This window comes from Miscanthus floridulus, chromosome 4 (assembly GCF_019320115.1).
Source record: "Miscanthus floridulus cultivar M001 chromosome 4, ASM1932011v1, whole genome shotgun sequence".
Classification (NCBI taxonomy): Eukaryota; Viridiplantae; Streptophyta; class Magnoliopsida; order Poales; family Poaceae; genus Miscanthus; species Miscanthus floridulus.
In genome coordinates, this window is record NC_089583.1 from 84,262,542 (window position 1) to 84,278,803 (window position 16,262).

The following is a 16,262-nucleotide window of genomic DNA, read 5'->3' on the forward strand; positions in this document are numbered from 1 at the left end:
GACTTCATCGAAGTTTCTTCTTGGGCCTGAGGTCTCGTTCGGAAGAGAATGTACGTCGTTTTGCTTCATCGATTTTTTTTCTTGGGTCTTTCTACTTTTGGTCCGTTGTTAGCCTGTTACACCAGCACTCTGCTGGGCCGCGAGCCCGGAAGTATGGACCTATTCGCTTGTTTTATAATTCGTATTTTTTAACCTATTTTTTAGTCAAAACGGTATTTCGGTTTATTTTTTCAGCGAAGCGCACGGAGCCTACGTGCACCAGCTAGTTTTCTTTACTTTGCCTGATATAATACTAGTATCTACCATTATTATTATTACCTTTGTTCCTGCATACCAAAACTGCCCCCTTGCGAAGCCACGTCGCCCCTTCCCTACGTCCGTCAGATCACGTGTACGTCCTCCGCCTAACCGTCCGATCCCATCGCCCCTTTACGGCTCGAACCATCGATGACGTGGTCGCCGCACTGCCGCAGTCCACAGACCTTACGCCTTTTCCTCCCTCTCCGGTGTCCACCACAGGCGACAAAAAAAAAAAAAAAATCGCCTTCGATGGCTACTCACTGCACGCACCTTGGCTGTAGCCGCGTCGCCCCTCACCCTCCTCCTCGCATGCCTGCGCAGCAGCTCCATCGACGGCGGCCGTCTCCTTCCGGCCTCTTCGGGGGACCTGTCGGAGGACGAGGACGATGCGGACGACGCCGGCGACGTCGTCGATGAGACGGCTACGACGATGAGGACGACGACGCCCGCAGGCACGCGCACGCCCGCCACGGCGGATACTGCTCCATAAGCCTGCCCGTCTCCCTCCTCCCTGCGATTCCGATTCCTCTCGGCTGCTGCGGCCTAAGGTTTTGGTTTTCGCATTCGTGCAGGATGGAGCTTCCTTTTTGGGGGAGGTATACACTTCGTGTGAATTTGCTGAAATCCTACTAAAATTTGGATCGCCCTTGATTTTTGTTTCAAGTTGTGTATGCAGAGAGAGGTTGATGAATCCATGAACTTTTTTTGCCCCACTTTGGTACCCCCAGGTCCACTCCTCTGTACTACGACAACCAAACGTTAGGAGAAGAAAAAAAAATCGGGTTTCAGGTTCACAGGGTCTAGGCATGCGCTTCATCGTATTTACAAGAGTATATATTACAAGCATAGTTGCAATGTACTCACCTATGCTCAATCTTTTTACAGGATTTATCTTATTTAACCATGAATCATATGACTCGACGACAAAGGTTATTTTTACTTATTCATCTTATTTATATTTTTGCGCACTCATTTCCTTCCTATGTACTGACATGTAAATCCAATTAAACAACCGAACAGGCTGATGGTTGTTTAATTGGATTTTTCCCTGCTGTGCTTTTGGACTGATGCTTTACCTTATCAACAGGTCTATTGATCAGCTTAGTTAATCTTGGCCTCAGGATGATAGCAAAATAGATGGCTTCTTTAATGGTGCTGTTGCAGTGTCAGCTTCCTCTTCATGCTAACAGGGTACATCATTTCAGTTTGATTTTGTTTGTATGGTCAGATTTAAGCACTAATCTTTTCCTCTCTGCTACAAACTTTGCATTTTTTATTGCCCAGCGTTGTTATTGTTTGCAAGATCACATATTGGGATTCTCTAGATGTCGCTCTCCAAATTATGTTTCACACTCCTTCCTAATTTTTTTTCCCAATTCATTGCATTTGCCTGACAGCCGTCCTCCCTAAATTTGTATATGATGTTCAGTCCCATTTCGCATGAGTCCTGTGCAAAAAAAATCTGAATGTTACACTTTTTCCATGAATTATTTTACATATGCACATCGAAACCATCATGTACGGCTTTTAAAACATAAGCAACTTGCCTTTGCATTCAAACATATTTTTAGGACTCAACTCATTACTTTGCTTATAATAAACATGTTTATTGGTTATTGTCAACCGGAAACCTGTCCAGCAGTCACAGATTTCAAGTTTACTAAATAAATCAAAGCTACTTTGCACTGCTACTTAATACCAGCGCATACAGTGTTCATTTTGAGGTGACCCATCTGCAGACACCTTCCTAAAATTTCACATTCCTGAAATCAGTTTCCCAGTGTCAGTACCTCAGTTAAAGTTTGCACTCTTTCCTCTCTAATAATGATATCATCTACCAAGATTCTGCTATCATCTGACTCTCATATAAAAGAGATATTTGTTTTCCAGTGCATACTTCATGCTTCTTCAGATTAATAAGGCTACCACTTCAGATAGCCTAGCAGACCTTTTCCCAATTTGGGACTGCTTCATTGGTAACCCAGTTTGGACTACCTGATCAATTTTCCTTTTATATATATTTGCAGAGGTCCACCTACCGTGTCTTCGGATTCTGACTATATTGTCAAGGGCTTACAACGATGCAAACAAAAATAACGCATTTCAGTTTCAATGGCGTAAAAAAATCAAAGGAACTATGAGGAAATGAACATCTAGCTTCAGTAACGGCATTGCCATTTTAATCAATGCAACCAATGCACTTCTAACATTAAAACTCGAGTCTTGATTGTTTTGGAAATGTGCTAGGTAAATCTTTCTGTATAATGTATTATTTTGTTTCTTTGGTCACTTACCCTTTTAGTTCCCAACTGATCGTATTATTTTTTCAGTCGGTTCACACTCCTTGGTTATTATTTATGTCCATAGTTCTTTAGTCGTCCTTCTTGCAATTTTTCTTGAGCCTTCTCACTAAACTAGTGAGTCAGTTTATCCATTTCCACATGATTATTTACTCCACTTTAGTAGCAATTCTTTATATGGCTATTGCTTGCTGGAATACTTGACAGTCGACACAACGCAACCATTGCCATTTCAGTTAAAACGATCCGGATCATTGTCAAGGTTCATTATGATTTTGTTCCAACAAAATCTTGAGCTCATTGCCTCAGTAAAAAATGCATAATCTTTTATTTCATAATGCAACCATTCTAACTGGTCGGTTACTTTTTCCCATAGTGATTGAGACATCTAAATTTCCTAATTATTTAGGAGTCGATGATATTTACTCTTGAGGCCATGATACTTTGCAAGTGATCTGCATTAGCCTTTTAGTATTAGGTGGGGTGCCCGAAGTTTCAGCAATACTTTGCATGTAGCTTCCTGCTGTATGACACCATATGAGAAACTGTTAAGCGTCCATGTTTTTGTCATCAATGTAGCAACGATGGAAAGATCTCTTCTCCTTTTGTGTCACTAAACATCAAAGTTCTGGTGACTATGTAAAATTCTGTTACATGTGAGTATATGATCGGTGATGACCTATACTGATAGTATGATTCTGTACATATTCTTTTTTTATTTAATTCTAGAAGAAATTTCCTTCCAAAAAATAGATATACATACTTCACACTATTATCGATCCTGTGTCTCTATGCACACAAATTTTTCTACATATATTCTGTCCATATTACAGACATTTACCATCTGCGCCTCCAAACGCTTTCTGTCCATTGTGCTAACCGGCCTCTGCAATTCAAACACTATCATATTGCCATCTGCTTGCAAATTTCACGGCTTATTTAACCTTCTATCTTTTTCCCTCTATGTCCTTTGAGTTAACCCGTGGCAGCACGCGGGGTACTCACTAGTATATATACAGCTGTAGTAGTACACAATATATCATGGGACCCAAATTCTTTCCTTCCGAGCAATAGTTATTGCATATATTTTATATTAAAACTACAACTTTAGTTTGTTACAATTTCTGGGGCACAATCTGTAATTAACTATTGCATATATTTTATATTAAAACTACAACTTTAGTTTGTTACAATTTCTGGGGCACAATCTGTAATTTTCGCTTTTGAGAATAAAAATCCGTTAGATAAAACCGCAAACTTGACAAAATCTGATTTGTGTTGGCATAAACACAATTAACAATTTGCAATTATTTTTATTGTCAAACAAGGACAAACATTTGATATGTTATTACGACAAAAAGACAAATAACAAAGCACGAATAATTTACATGTACTATTACTTGAAACCATCTTCAAATTCAAGCACTTGAAATATAGGAGAAGTGATATACTATGGTACTAAACAACGGAATTCTGTTCAACAATTTCCTCACGTTTTTTTTTTTGACTATCTATTCTATTTTGAAAGTCGTAACAAGGGTAGCAGGAAGAGAACAGGGGGCAAAAAGAGGCGATGACAATTGACAAGTTTGGATTTCCTGCAGCCAAATTCCGGTCCTGGACCTTCAGAAAGTCACCAATTTGAACCGTTCAGCAGAAGCCACACCAAGAAAAAGAACACACATGTTTCCACTTTTCCAGCTAATAGCAGTCAAACGAAACACCTAGCAGAACCTTCTCAAGCGCCATTATCCATTAACCATATCCCATTCGCGTCCGTTCTCGCGTGAGATCGGCAAAAGAGGAAGCATTCTAGCTTGCTCGGCAGCCTTCTCTGTCCGGGTCCGGTAGCGCCTTCGGTTTGGACCGACGCCCGACGGACCGGCCTGCTACCAAGCGGAGAAGCGAAGCGCGGTGGTGACTCCAAAAGTCAGCAACTTGTCGCGTGGCGTACCTCTGGCATCGGCAGCGAGAGCCGAGAGGGAGGCAGCCACCTTCCCCCGGCCCGGACCCGCAGCTGGCCTCATTTTCTCGACCCCCGCTTTTGTTTCAGTTGGTGAGGCGTTTACTTGGCGATCACCGAGTTGGACAAGCAACCAGAAACAACCAACCCCTTCGGCTGGACCGAATTTTTTATTTTTCGGTCCTTTTAAAAAAAATATTCACAAATAGATTTCGGTTGGTTTGATTTTTGTTTATGGACCCTGACCTCGGCGTTATGGCTTTTGGCGCCGAGGTCTTGACGAGGCGTCGGACGTGACGATGACATGGCGCCGATGTGGGTAAAGCCTCGACGCCATAGATCTTGACGCCGAGCTCGGCGCCGTAGATCTACGCCCTGAGCTTATACCCTATAGCTCTTGGCGTTTAAAATGAAACAAGTATAATTGTTCCGAAAAACATATAACACGTGCGCGACTTAGTTCAAAGGCCTAAGTTCAAACCCAGCGCTGAATTTTTTTAATCTGCTTTTTTTTATCTGAAACGGTATTTTTCTCTTATAAATTTTTACAAACTCATTTAAATTCTTTCAAATCTTTCCTAAATTCCTCCAAAAGAACGGAACCAGAGGTCACCAGCCCCAACCGCCTGGCGCCAGATGAATTGAACGCGCGCACGCTCTCTCTCTCTCTCAAGTCTGATCAAATCTGCCATGTATCAGGAGTACGTCCTTTCGTTTCGCACCGGTCACGTCGTCTCCCGTCGCGTCGTCGTCTTGGGAGGGCACGACAGGTCAGGTCGGAGCAGGCAGGTAAAAATCAGGAGGCAACTATTCACTGTCATTGCAGGTAAAAAAAACATCAAACAGAGTCTTAGCAAAAAATATAGTAAAAAATTAAAAATATAGCGCTGACGTTTGAACTCAGGCCTTTGAGCTACGGGCCTCTTTGGCCGGGTTCCCGCCGGCTCCGGCTTTTTCGCTGTAGCCAGGTGTCGGCCGCTGTGGTGGACAGGTGTCTGCAGGAGCCGGAGCCACGGAGCCATAAAAACGGGCTTCGCTGGCTTCAGTTGTGTCAGTGAGAGAGGAAAGAAGGAGAGAGAAAAACGGCTCCGGTGAACAGTAATATGGTGTCGCCCGCTGGGCGGCCGATAGGCCGGAGCCCTGCCAAAGAGGCCCTAAGTCTCGTATGTGTCCTAACTAGTTAAACCGCAGTAGCGTTGTTACATGTTTCTCGGAACAATTATACTTGTTTCATTCCAAACGTCAAGAGCTATAGGGTAACAACTCGGCGTCAAGATCTACGGCGCCGAGGCCTTGTCCACGTCGACGCCAGGTCACCGTCACGTCCGACGCCTCACCAATACATCGGCACCATTGGCCATAACGTCGAGACGTGTTTCCTCGGCGCCAAAAGCCATGGCATCGAGGTCATGTAAAATCAATATTTATAAATATTTTTCAAAAGAAAGGGCGAAAAAAAAATTCGGTCGGCTGCACTACTGGAGTGGAGAGCAGGTCCAGTCCAAGTTGCCTCGCCATCTGTTTCTGCCTTTTTTCAGTCTCGAGCTTAGCCATGCATGGTCTAGTAGGGACTGTTTGTGGGGGTTGGTGCAACGGTACCTCCTGTACTGCAAAGACATGCTCTAGTGTGTGCCGGCGTGCCGCGTTTCGTTTTGAGTACGTGTTCTCCGTACACACGAGGACGATCGAGATGGATGTTGACGCAGCCGAAGCTTGAGCATAACATCCAACTTTCGAGGATTACCGACCACTACCAGCACCGTGCGGTCTGCACTTAAATTTAAGGTATGCATGCAAAGTACATATGCAGATGTATAAAACAAGTATATGTCGTTTTTCAAGTCAAAACATAGTTGAAGATAAAACACATATCACTTACTTCTGTTATGGTTATCAAGGTGTGCATGAGTGTTACTATACAAACTTTATTCTATATATGCATAGGGAGATGAGCGCGTCCCGATTTCCAAGACAAATTACATATCTGAAGTCAAAAATTAACTAAACACATGTTGAATATACATGAAGGCGAGATGCAAAGGTGAAAAATATTAATGGATATGCAAAATTATATAAAGCTATATAGGTGATTAAAATTTATCACAAGCAGATAAAAAAGATAAGAAAGTATCTATATAAGGACTCTATTAGAATATGAACACATGAAAGTGCATCAACTGAGCACACGCCAAAACACAAAGGAAGCGCAGGAACGGGAAAAATATGAACGAGGAGGGCAAATAGATGGAGCAAAAAATGAGCATTATATATAGAACTACTACCTTGTAGCTGGCTAAAAAATAACTTATTATGTAGCCACTTTGAGTTACGATAATTACTATATTAATTTACAAGATTATAATAAATCATTGCTAAGTGGTTTACTATAACGTTATGGTAAATATCCCATGTATTATAGTAACCCAACTATCATAAATATGTATTAATATTATCGTAAATTAGTATATAAAATTATCGTAAATGGAGGTGGCTAATGAATATATATATATATATATATATATATATATATATATATATATATATATATATATATATATAGAGAGAGAGAGAGAGAGAGAGAGAGAGAGAGAGAGAGAGAGACGGGGGGCCCACCAGCTGGTTGTTATATTGATAATTGGCTCTTAAGCAGCCACGTAGGTTACAAGGTTTTGTTTTGGGATACTCGCTGGTTAGCGTTACATTGCGTTAGCTAGAATCGATCACCAAGTTGTGGCAATCATTCTGTCCTGTCTTCCTGGAGCCCCAGAGGTAAGCTTCAGTTTTGCACGCTGCGAGAGTTGCAGACAATGATGTCCTGTCCGATCTGAATACTCTGGCATTCCTTCTTTTTCTAAATATGCCAAATTCTTAAAAAATGCTACAGTACCCATCACATCGAACCTTGCGATACGTGCATAGAGCATTAAATGTAGACGAAAAAAAAACTAATTGCACAGTTTGGTTGGAAATTACGAGACGAACGTTTTGAGCCTAATTAGTCCATGATTGGATATTAATTGTTAAATAAAAATAAAAGTGCTACAGTAGCCCGAATTCCCAAATTCACCGAACTAAACACGCGCGTAGTAGAAGGAAAGCGTTGAAGTGCTTCCGCGGTATGTGATGGTGAAATCTCCTTGATTGCTTGCACTGGCCAGTCTGATTGTGTGTTGGAATGTGCAGTGCGTTTCAGAGCTGTTGGGCACCTGGGCATCCAAATAGGATGTGAGCAGCCATCTCTTCTGGTGCTTGGCAGGCTTCACAGATGGTGTTGTCAACAATGTTTTTCCTCCATAATGTTGTTTTGCACTGGATCCTTTCCAGGGACAGGACTACATACTATATATCTAACAGCTTAAAAAAAATATATGCTATGCAAAGCGAACAATTATGAATAAGAAATGAAAAGTACGCAGGGCAGTTGGTAGTAGTTGAACTCAATCACAACCGAATATGAATAGAGACGACATCCACATGATTATTACGCTAAAACATGAGCAAACGTGAAAAAAAAAGACAAAAATAAGTTATTTTGATTAGTAGCGAACCCTAAATTTATATATACAACTCTGACAATACTTATATAGACAGGTTGATACTCGATAGATAGACCAGTACTAAGTACGTCAAGTCAGTTAGGCGAATTTTAGTTGTGTTAACTAGGTAACACACCGAGAAGAAGTTACGCATCAGTTCGTCCACCTATAATCCGCGTCGTCAGTGTGACGGCACGGTCGACGCCACGTACGCCCGGGGCTGCGTGTCCGTGTCAAGCTCGCCTGCCGATGATTTTTGCTTGCATGCGCCCGTAACGATCGTTGGTTCCGATCAATCAAAGTTAGTGCATCATCAGGTTGACTGCAATCATCGATCGACGGCGTGCATAGAGTAGTTTCCCTTTTTTTTCGTTTTCCTAAGTCCACGAATTTTGCAGCAGCGCAGTGGATCAGTGAGGACCGTCGCCCGCTGCCCACCCTAACTTTTTTTTGGGGGTGTTGGGGTGACGTCCGTGGAAGTGAGAGATGTGGACAAATCGGAGGTGCAGGTGCCGCCGCAGTGGAGTGCAACGAGCGCGCAAGCCATCGATGCGGTTGGTCTGCGCTGCTCTTTTCCACGCGCCTTTGGGTTTACTTTCTCAGCCACACAGGTGCCAAGGAATTCCGGTGCGGTGGCCGCGGACCCAAAAGGACATTCAATTCGTCCTGGCGCGGTCGACCCTCCTCTGCGTCTGCGTGCACCCGTCCCGCTCCCGCCTCAGGTGACCAAGCCACAAGCCAGGAGCGGCGGGCCCCGCTCGCGCGCCACGATTTTGACTCGGCTCACGGTGGAAAGAGTGCACGGACGCGATTGGAGGGGAGGGAACGGATCGGGGTCGGGGACAGGAGAGCGCGGCGCCCACGGCTCCTCCTGGACAAGCGGTGGATGGAAGCTTCTTATTTATTTGGACCGGCTGCAAGAAAGTGCGAGCATACGTACCCACACAAACACACACACGCACTGACCCGCGCGAAGAAATAGACGCAGCTCACGCCTATTACACTCGGAAAGCAAGAAGCCCAACGCCGAAGGCAACCGCCGCGCTGGTCTATCGGCTATCGCCTCGCGCGCGACGGCGTGACGAGCCGCAACGCAAAGCCCCTCCTCCTCCGCCCGCCAGCCCTTTAAATCGCCCGAGGAGGCGACGAGTGGCTCTCCCCAGCGACGCCAGGGCGGAGAGCTAGGTAGCCGGGGAGCTAGCCCAGCAGCTGGAAGCACAGACCCGAGCGGGGGGCCGCGGCGGCGGCGCACAGGCGCTTACATGGGAGTAGAGGCGGGCGGGTGCGGGCGGAGGGCGGTCGTCACCGGGTTCTACGTCTGGGGCTGGGAGTTCCTCACCGCCCTCCTCCTCTTCTCGGCCGCCGCCTACTAGCTAGATTCGTGTACACACAACAACGCACCGGTGATCAGTTACTAGCTAGTGAGTAGTAGGCTATAAAACACACTCATATATACTAGCAAGCGTTCGTGTAATAAGCAGCAGGGGCCAGTCGCGCCGACCGATCGAGAGATGGAAGAAGCCGCGGCGGCGTCGAAGAGCAGCGGCGGCGGGCCGGCGCCGTTCCTGACGAAGACGCACCAGATGGTGGAGGAGCGGGCGACGGACGAGGTGATCTCGTGGGCGGAGCAGGGCCGCTCCTTCGTGGTGTGGAAGCCCGTGGAGCTGGCGCGCGACCTCCTCCCGCTCCACTTCAAGCACTGCAACTTCTCCTCCTTCGTCCGCCAGCTCAACACCTACGTGAGTACACACTACACGCCGCTTGCTTTGCTTTCCTACTTGCTTAGTCATCAGTTACTACCAATGGATTGGATTCCATCAAAGCATTGCACGGTAGTAATTAATACTCGTCGATCTATTCCATTCCATTCCATGCATGATCTATATATCATCTGTTGGTGAATTAGATGATTGTTGCAGCCGTATTAAGTAATCAATTAGTCTGCTAGCTAGATAGATGATCGTTTTCTACTCTGACTGAATTGTCAGTTCCGGCGCGCTATCGTTGTCGCGGCCATGCTACTTCTTCCGTAGTGTTCCGATCTCTATAGCATGTTGCTTTCATTTCGTCTGTGCTCGATGACTAGCAGCTCATCAACAAAGGTTTGCTTGGGGTTGCGAAAAGTCCTCCATCCGTCGTTGCTTTGCTTCTGATTCGACAGCCCGGCCCGCTCTTTCCAGAATCGCTGCCGCCGCACGACCGTTCTGCGTGGGGGCACCTTATTAGTTTATAAAGCCGCGGTGGTGCACATGTATGCCGAGGGGGCTAGCTCAACCAAACTGATGAAAGAAGAAGCCTCTGGACGCCCGATAATTAAGCTAGCTGTGCCTGTGCGTGTGGTTGACGACGAGTCCAGAAACCTTCCAAGGCATCTACTCCACCCTCTTCCAATCCAAGGCCACTTGAACACTGATCCATCAAGGCCGGGTGTCGTTTGTAGCGTTGCGCAACTGTTAGACAGTTTGAGTGTTGTATTTCCCGGCGTGTGTGTAGTACGTGTGTACGCACGTATAGTACCTGGACGTGACCTGTGACCACCTTCGCTTCGGCTTCGATGCAGAACAGCAGTCCAGGCGTACAGCAGACAGTCAACAATTAGATTATATTAATTAATTAGTATAGGTATGCATGCGTGTCGCGGTTCATAGGAAGGACGAAGGAGTACGTACGCGCGCAAGTCAATCTCAATTCCGCCCAGCTTTACCCACGCAAAGCATGCTTATCATCGGTTACTATGGTCCAAATGACGGGTCATCCAGAATGTTTTTTATAAGAAAAAATGACAAAGGGAAAAAGAGATCGAGGCGGAGAAAGTTGCATGAATGAAAGTGGAGAAAAACATGAAAAGGGTGGCTGAACCTCCTGCTGATGTTCGCCTCATTTTCCACTTTAATTTGTTCTAGAACTCGATCTGGCGGTTGTTGTTGTTGTTGCTGCTGCTGTTGTCATTAAGTTACTTTCAAGGCACCCCCGGCCGCTTCCTTATAAATTATTGAACCTAATAATACGTATGATTTATTACTAACTTTCTTGCACGCACAGACATGTATCTCTGCATGTCGTTTCAGTGTCACTCAGAGCTAGCTGAAGAGTGAAGAGGAATGACCCGCGATGAGACTTGAGGGTATCTATCCCTATCGTTGTGCTGTACTCCTATATAGGAGGAGGCCAAGCCGGGACGCTGGAACAACGTGTGGTATATATAAGGAGGAAGTGGTTGCTTCATTTGGCCTCGCAGGACACCTAGTAGCAACACGCAAAAGGTGCTAGCTGCGAAGTGCATGGGGGCTGGCAGCTCCATGGAATAAGCAAAGCAGATTAGGCACGCGCCTGTCTTGATCAGGTCGCTTCACACGCCACGGTATTATAGTGGCGACAGAACCATGACATGATATTCTAGTAGTGCGCCTGGGCCCTGCTGCGATCGATCGATTATCCAGCACAGATAGATTATCTATGGAACAGTCAGGAGGAATCTTAAGGAAGCTTCGGATGGATGAGCTTTTTTGCTGGGCTCTTCTGCATGGCCTACAAGAAGAGGTTAATTTAGCTAGGAATTGGAAGTGTGCGTGTATGCCAGCTGAACAAGCAATAATCATCCAAGGCAAGGCACCCAAAACCTCTGCTAATCTTTTGTTGCCTTCCATTTGTTAGTTGGGAACGGAAATCGCTCAAGAAATAAATTAATTTGGAAGTTATTAGAATGGTGATTTATTTTAGTCAACAACTGAATATGCGCTGTGATTGGGTCTTGTACCTTGTACGGAGATGCATGATGACTTCGCCCACTAGCACACTTAAAGCTTCACACTGACAGCGGGTTTGTTCTCACTGATCCTTGAACTATTCTAGTTTGAGGGAGAGCTAGAGCTTCTTTGACTGTGTGAACAGCTAAGGCGTTACCTGACTATGTGAGCAACATCTGCTAGTCAAAGTAGACAGGCCTGACGAAATGGCTATTGGCCTTTTCCTTCATCAGCAACTTTTTCCACGTTTGGTGGTGATTGGAATTTGACATTCACAATAGGCACGCTTGTCGCGATAAGCTTCTAGTGATGATACGTTTCTAGAGTCCTACTAGTTTGATATCTCAAATAAAAAATATATAATCTTTACTCATATACAGATTTGCACACGATTGATTCCGCCTCTGAAATTGACGTGTTAAACATCAAGAATTGTTTACGGACTGGCTGAATGGGACACTGATGAATACAGCTCTTGTTCATTTTGCCGTTGTTTTTTTTAAGCATCGATCTGCTCATCTGCATTGGATACTTATACTTACGTCGATGGCGACCATCCATCCATGCAGGGTTTCCGGAAGGTGGCGCCGGACCGGTGGGAGTTCGCGAACGACAACTTCCGGCGAGGCGAGCAAGGCCTCCTGTCGGGCATCCGTCGCCGCAAGTCAACGACGCCGCAGTCATCCAACAAGTCCGGCGGCAGCGGCGGCGTGAACGTGGCGTTCCCTCCGCCGTTACCCCCTCCCCCGCCGCCTCCCGCGTCGGCCACCACGTCTGGCGGCAACGAACGCAGCTCGTCATCGGCGTCGTCGCCGCCACGGGCCGACCAGCTGACCAGCGAGAACGAGCAGCTCAAGAAGGACAACCGCACGCTGTCCACCGAGCTGGCGCAGGCGCGCCGGCACTGCGAGGAGCTGTTGGGCTTCCTCTCGCGCTTCCTCGACGTCCGTCAGCTCGACCTTCGGCTGCTCATGCAGGGAGAGGAAGACGTGCGAGCGGCGGGGGTGGCCGCCGGTGACGACGACGCACAGCAGGCACAGCGCCGCGCAGCAGTGGCCAACCTGCAGCTGGAGCGCGGCGGCGGTGGCGAGGAGGGGAAGAGCGTGAAGCTGTTCGGCGTACTCCTCAAGGACGCCGCCGCGAGGAAGAGAGGACGGTGCGAGGAGGCGGTGGCCAGCGAGCGGCCCATCAAGATGATCAGGGTCGGCGAGCCGTGGGTCGGCGTGCCGTCGTCGGGCCCGGGGCGGTGCGGCGGCGAGAATTAAGGTATGGTTGATGCACCATGGCCGGCAGTGACATTGCCAGCTTTACAGCGAGCGCGTGTTCATGCATGCTTTTGTCCGTGTTTGCATTTATCATCCAAGGAGGTGAGGTTGATGGCAAGGATATATAATTCCATCGATCGATCAAGTAACCAAAGCCAGTGCTGTGGTAAAACTGTGAAGACAGAACACAGGACACATGAGATAGGCGTAACCCAAAAAATAATTATGGGATGCTTTGGAGGTAGCAAGATTGAAAGTAGAGATGAGTATTTCACTCAAAAAAAAGTATAGATGAGTAAAACGGGCTATAATGAGCCCATATGTTCAGAATGGAACATTATCGTTTTCAAATGTTTTGTTTAAACCTTTTATTTTAGTACTTGTTTGACTGCATTTCAATCCGTCTTAATTTTATATGGATTAAGAGGAATTAGAGTGGACAATTAATCACCTCAATTCCTCTCCAACTCATATAGATTAGAGTGCAGCCAAACAAAACTTTTATACTATTTGCAACTCCAGTTGATTCTTACGTTCGAAGGTACAACAAAATGAAAGGGATGTGTCTGCTTTTACAGCCGCTATAACTATCTTATCTTTTTATTATTAATTAGAGGCCACTCGACCATTACAAATTACTCCCTTGGTTCTTTAAATAAATCAATTTCTCGAGTTATCTTACGTCAAATCTTTTAAAATATTATTAAATTTATAGAAAAGATCATAAGATTTTTTTACACCAAATTAGTATCATTAGATTAGATATAACAAAAAATATTTTCATAATATGCTCATTCGGTGTCACAAAATATTTGTACTTTTTTTTTTATAATTTCGATCAAACGTAAAAAAAAATCTAACTCAAAATAACTCTAGGAATCGATTTATTCAGAGACTGAGGGAATAGATACCTAATCACTTGGTTCCATCATAACTTGTCCTACAATTCTCACTCAAAAACCCACACACCAAATAGGAAATATGAATTCACCCTAACTCCCACTCTTATTTCCCTACTCAAATCAAACAAGATATTGGAATTAAAAGTCCAATCCACTACTTAATTCCCTTCACCAACTCTGACCACTAATTTCCGTGCTTCTTCCCTCATATTTTCCAAACGCACCACAAAGATACTCTGGTCAACCTTCAACTCAATAAAATTAGAGATTTACTACGCTGCACTACTTATGTAGAGTTAGTGAGTTACTGATAAATTTGCAAACAACAATCAAGCTCTGGAATCTCAAAGACCGGACTCTGAAGATTGCACATAGAAAAGAAAAATAGAAATTTACGCATAGATTTTTCTTAACCATCGAAGATCAAGGGAAAGGTGCAGAAGGCGTTACCATCGTCTCAGGCTCTGGCGTGTCGCCGCCTTCCCGTGAAACCACGTTGGCATTCACGACGACGTGCGATCTCATGTTTCCTCTGTTTCAGAACCTGGCCATTGCTATCAGCGCAGAGGGGGGACCTTTGGCTACAAGCTGGTTACAGGGCGCTGTCGTGCTTCTTGGCTTTGGTCACTAACTGATGCTCCTTCAGCGGGTCGTCACGTCGCTCAGCTAGCCAAAATGTAGACAGGAGAATGTAAGCGCAATTCCCGCGAACGTTCACGGGTTTCTTAGTCGAGGTAACGATCCGACCAATCAAGCCCACACGTCTCCACCTGCATTGCATGGCATGGATTTGTCATGATATTTATTGGCCGTAAACAAAAGATTTTGTAACCACCTTGCATGCATGTATGAATGTCTCTTCGGACTAATACTAACTGCACGTGCGAAAGGTTCTAATATGACTAGAGGGAGTGAATAACCTATTTAAAATTCTACAAGATCACTAGAGTAATTTGATTAGTATGATAAATAATGAAATACGAACTTGCTCTAGCTCAACAAGGATTGCAAGCCACCTATCCAACAATTATAGTTGCTATAATCACTAGGCACACAAGAAGCTATGTTATTACTCACTAAGAACTCTCAAACTTGCTATACTAAAGAGCTCCACTAGACGAACTTAAGCTATAAAGCAGACTCTCAATTCTGCTACACTAAAAAAAACTTGCTACAACTAGTTTGCGGGGATATAAATGAGTGAGTAGAGTAATTATACCGTCGCGTAGAGGAGTAAACCAATCACAAGATGAATACTAATTTAATCACTGGGAGAATACCAAAGGGCAAGAAACAACCAGTTTTTCTCTCGAGGTTCATGTGCTTGCTGACACGGTAGTCCCCGTTGTGTCGACCAACACTTGGTGGTTCGACGGCTAATAGGTATCACACACCTAGCCCACCACATGAGGCGCCGCAAGAACCTACCCACAAGTGAGGTAACTCAATGACACGAGCAATTTACTAGAGCTACCTTGCGGCTCTTTGCCGAAAAAGGTGCAAGACCCCTCACAATCACCGGAGCCAGCCACGAACAATCACCAACTCGTGCCGAAGCTCCTCCGCTGCTCCAAGCCGTCTAGGTGACGGCAACCACCACAAGAAACAAGAAATCCGCAGCCACAACGATCCCCAAGTGCCACTGGATGTAATCACTCAAGCAAATGCACTTGGAATCACTCCCAATCTTACTACGATAATGAATCAATAATGGAGATGAGTGGAAGATGTTTGCTTAGGCTCACAAGGATGTCAAGTATGTTAAAGTGCCAAGAGGGTTAGCCCCAAGCCGGTACCTTTCTATTTATAGGGCCCCAAGACTCAAAGAGCCGTTGGGCACTCTTAGGCTGACTAGACGCACTGACCGGACACGCCCCAGAGTCCGGTCGCCTACGGCCGTCCACGTGTCATCGTTTGAACCAGAGCCGCTCAATCTCAACAGTCATCTCCCGATCGCTCGCGCAGTCAAAAGATGACCAGACGCACCACTGATGCGACCTGACGCATGTACACGCGGTATCCGGTCATTTCCAGTAAGGGTCCAGAGACGGTTTTTAATGACCGGATGCGTTAGGTTAGAGGCGACCTGATGCGCCCCGACATTCGATCCTCTGTCTTCTTCTCTGCGCGCGCCCGCCAAAGTTTGACCGGACACGCCGGTGCATGTGGCCCCAGCGTCCGATCGCTTTTGCTCAGTCTCGGCCAGATAGCGCGCCGCGCCTATAAATGACCGGACGCGCCCGGGGTGAG

At 45.7% G+C, this 16,262-nt stretch overlaps 1 protein-coding gene and 1 long non-coding RNA gene across 2 annotated transcripts; both read left to right on the forward strand.

Annotated features, from left to right (window-relative positions):
• The first annotated feature begins 531 nt into the window (after nt 1-531).
• LOC136551911 (uncharacterized) lies at nt 532-3,329 on the forward strand. The gene is made up of 3 exons (XR_010782696.1): nt 532-1,229; nt 1,388-1,491; nt 2,328-3,329. It is a non-coding gene; the product is annotated as an uncharacterized lncRNA (long non-coding RNA).
• A 5,714-nt stretch (nt 3,330-9,043) lies between these two features.
• On the forward strand, nt 9,044-13,560 carry LOC136549896 (heat stress transcription factor B-1-like). The gene is made up of 2 exons (XM_066541326.1): nt 9,044-9,838; nt 12,415-13,560. Exons 1-2 carry the CDS (start codon nt 9,611-9,613, stop codon nt 13,108-13,110), a joined length of 924 nt encoding a protein of 307 aa, XP_066397423.1. The 5' UTR covers nt 9,044-9,610; the 3' UTR covers nt 13,111-13,560.
• Nucleotides 13,561-16,262: the final 2,702 nt, after the last annotated feature.

Excerpts from the sequence above, each read along its gene's own strand:
- LOC136549896 (XM_066541326.1), top strand. The coding sequence starts at position 9,611 with ATGGAAGAAGCCGCGGCGGCGTCGAAGAGCAGCGGCGGCGGGCCGGCG. Across the intron at positions 9,839-12,414 it reads TCCGCCAGCTCAACACCTAC|GGTTTCCGGAAGGTGGCGCC; the intron begins GTGAGTACACAC and ends CCATCCATGCAG.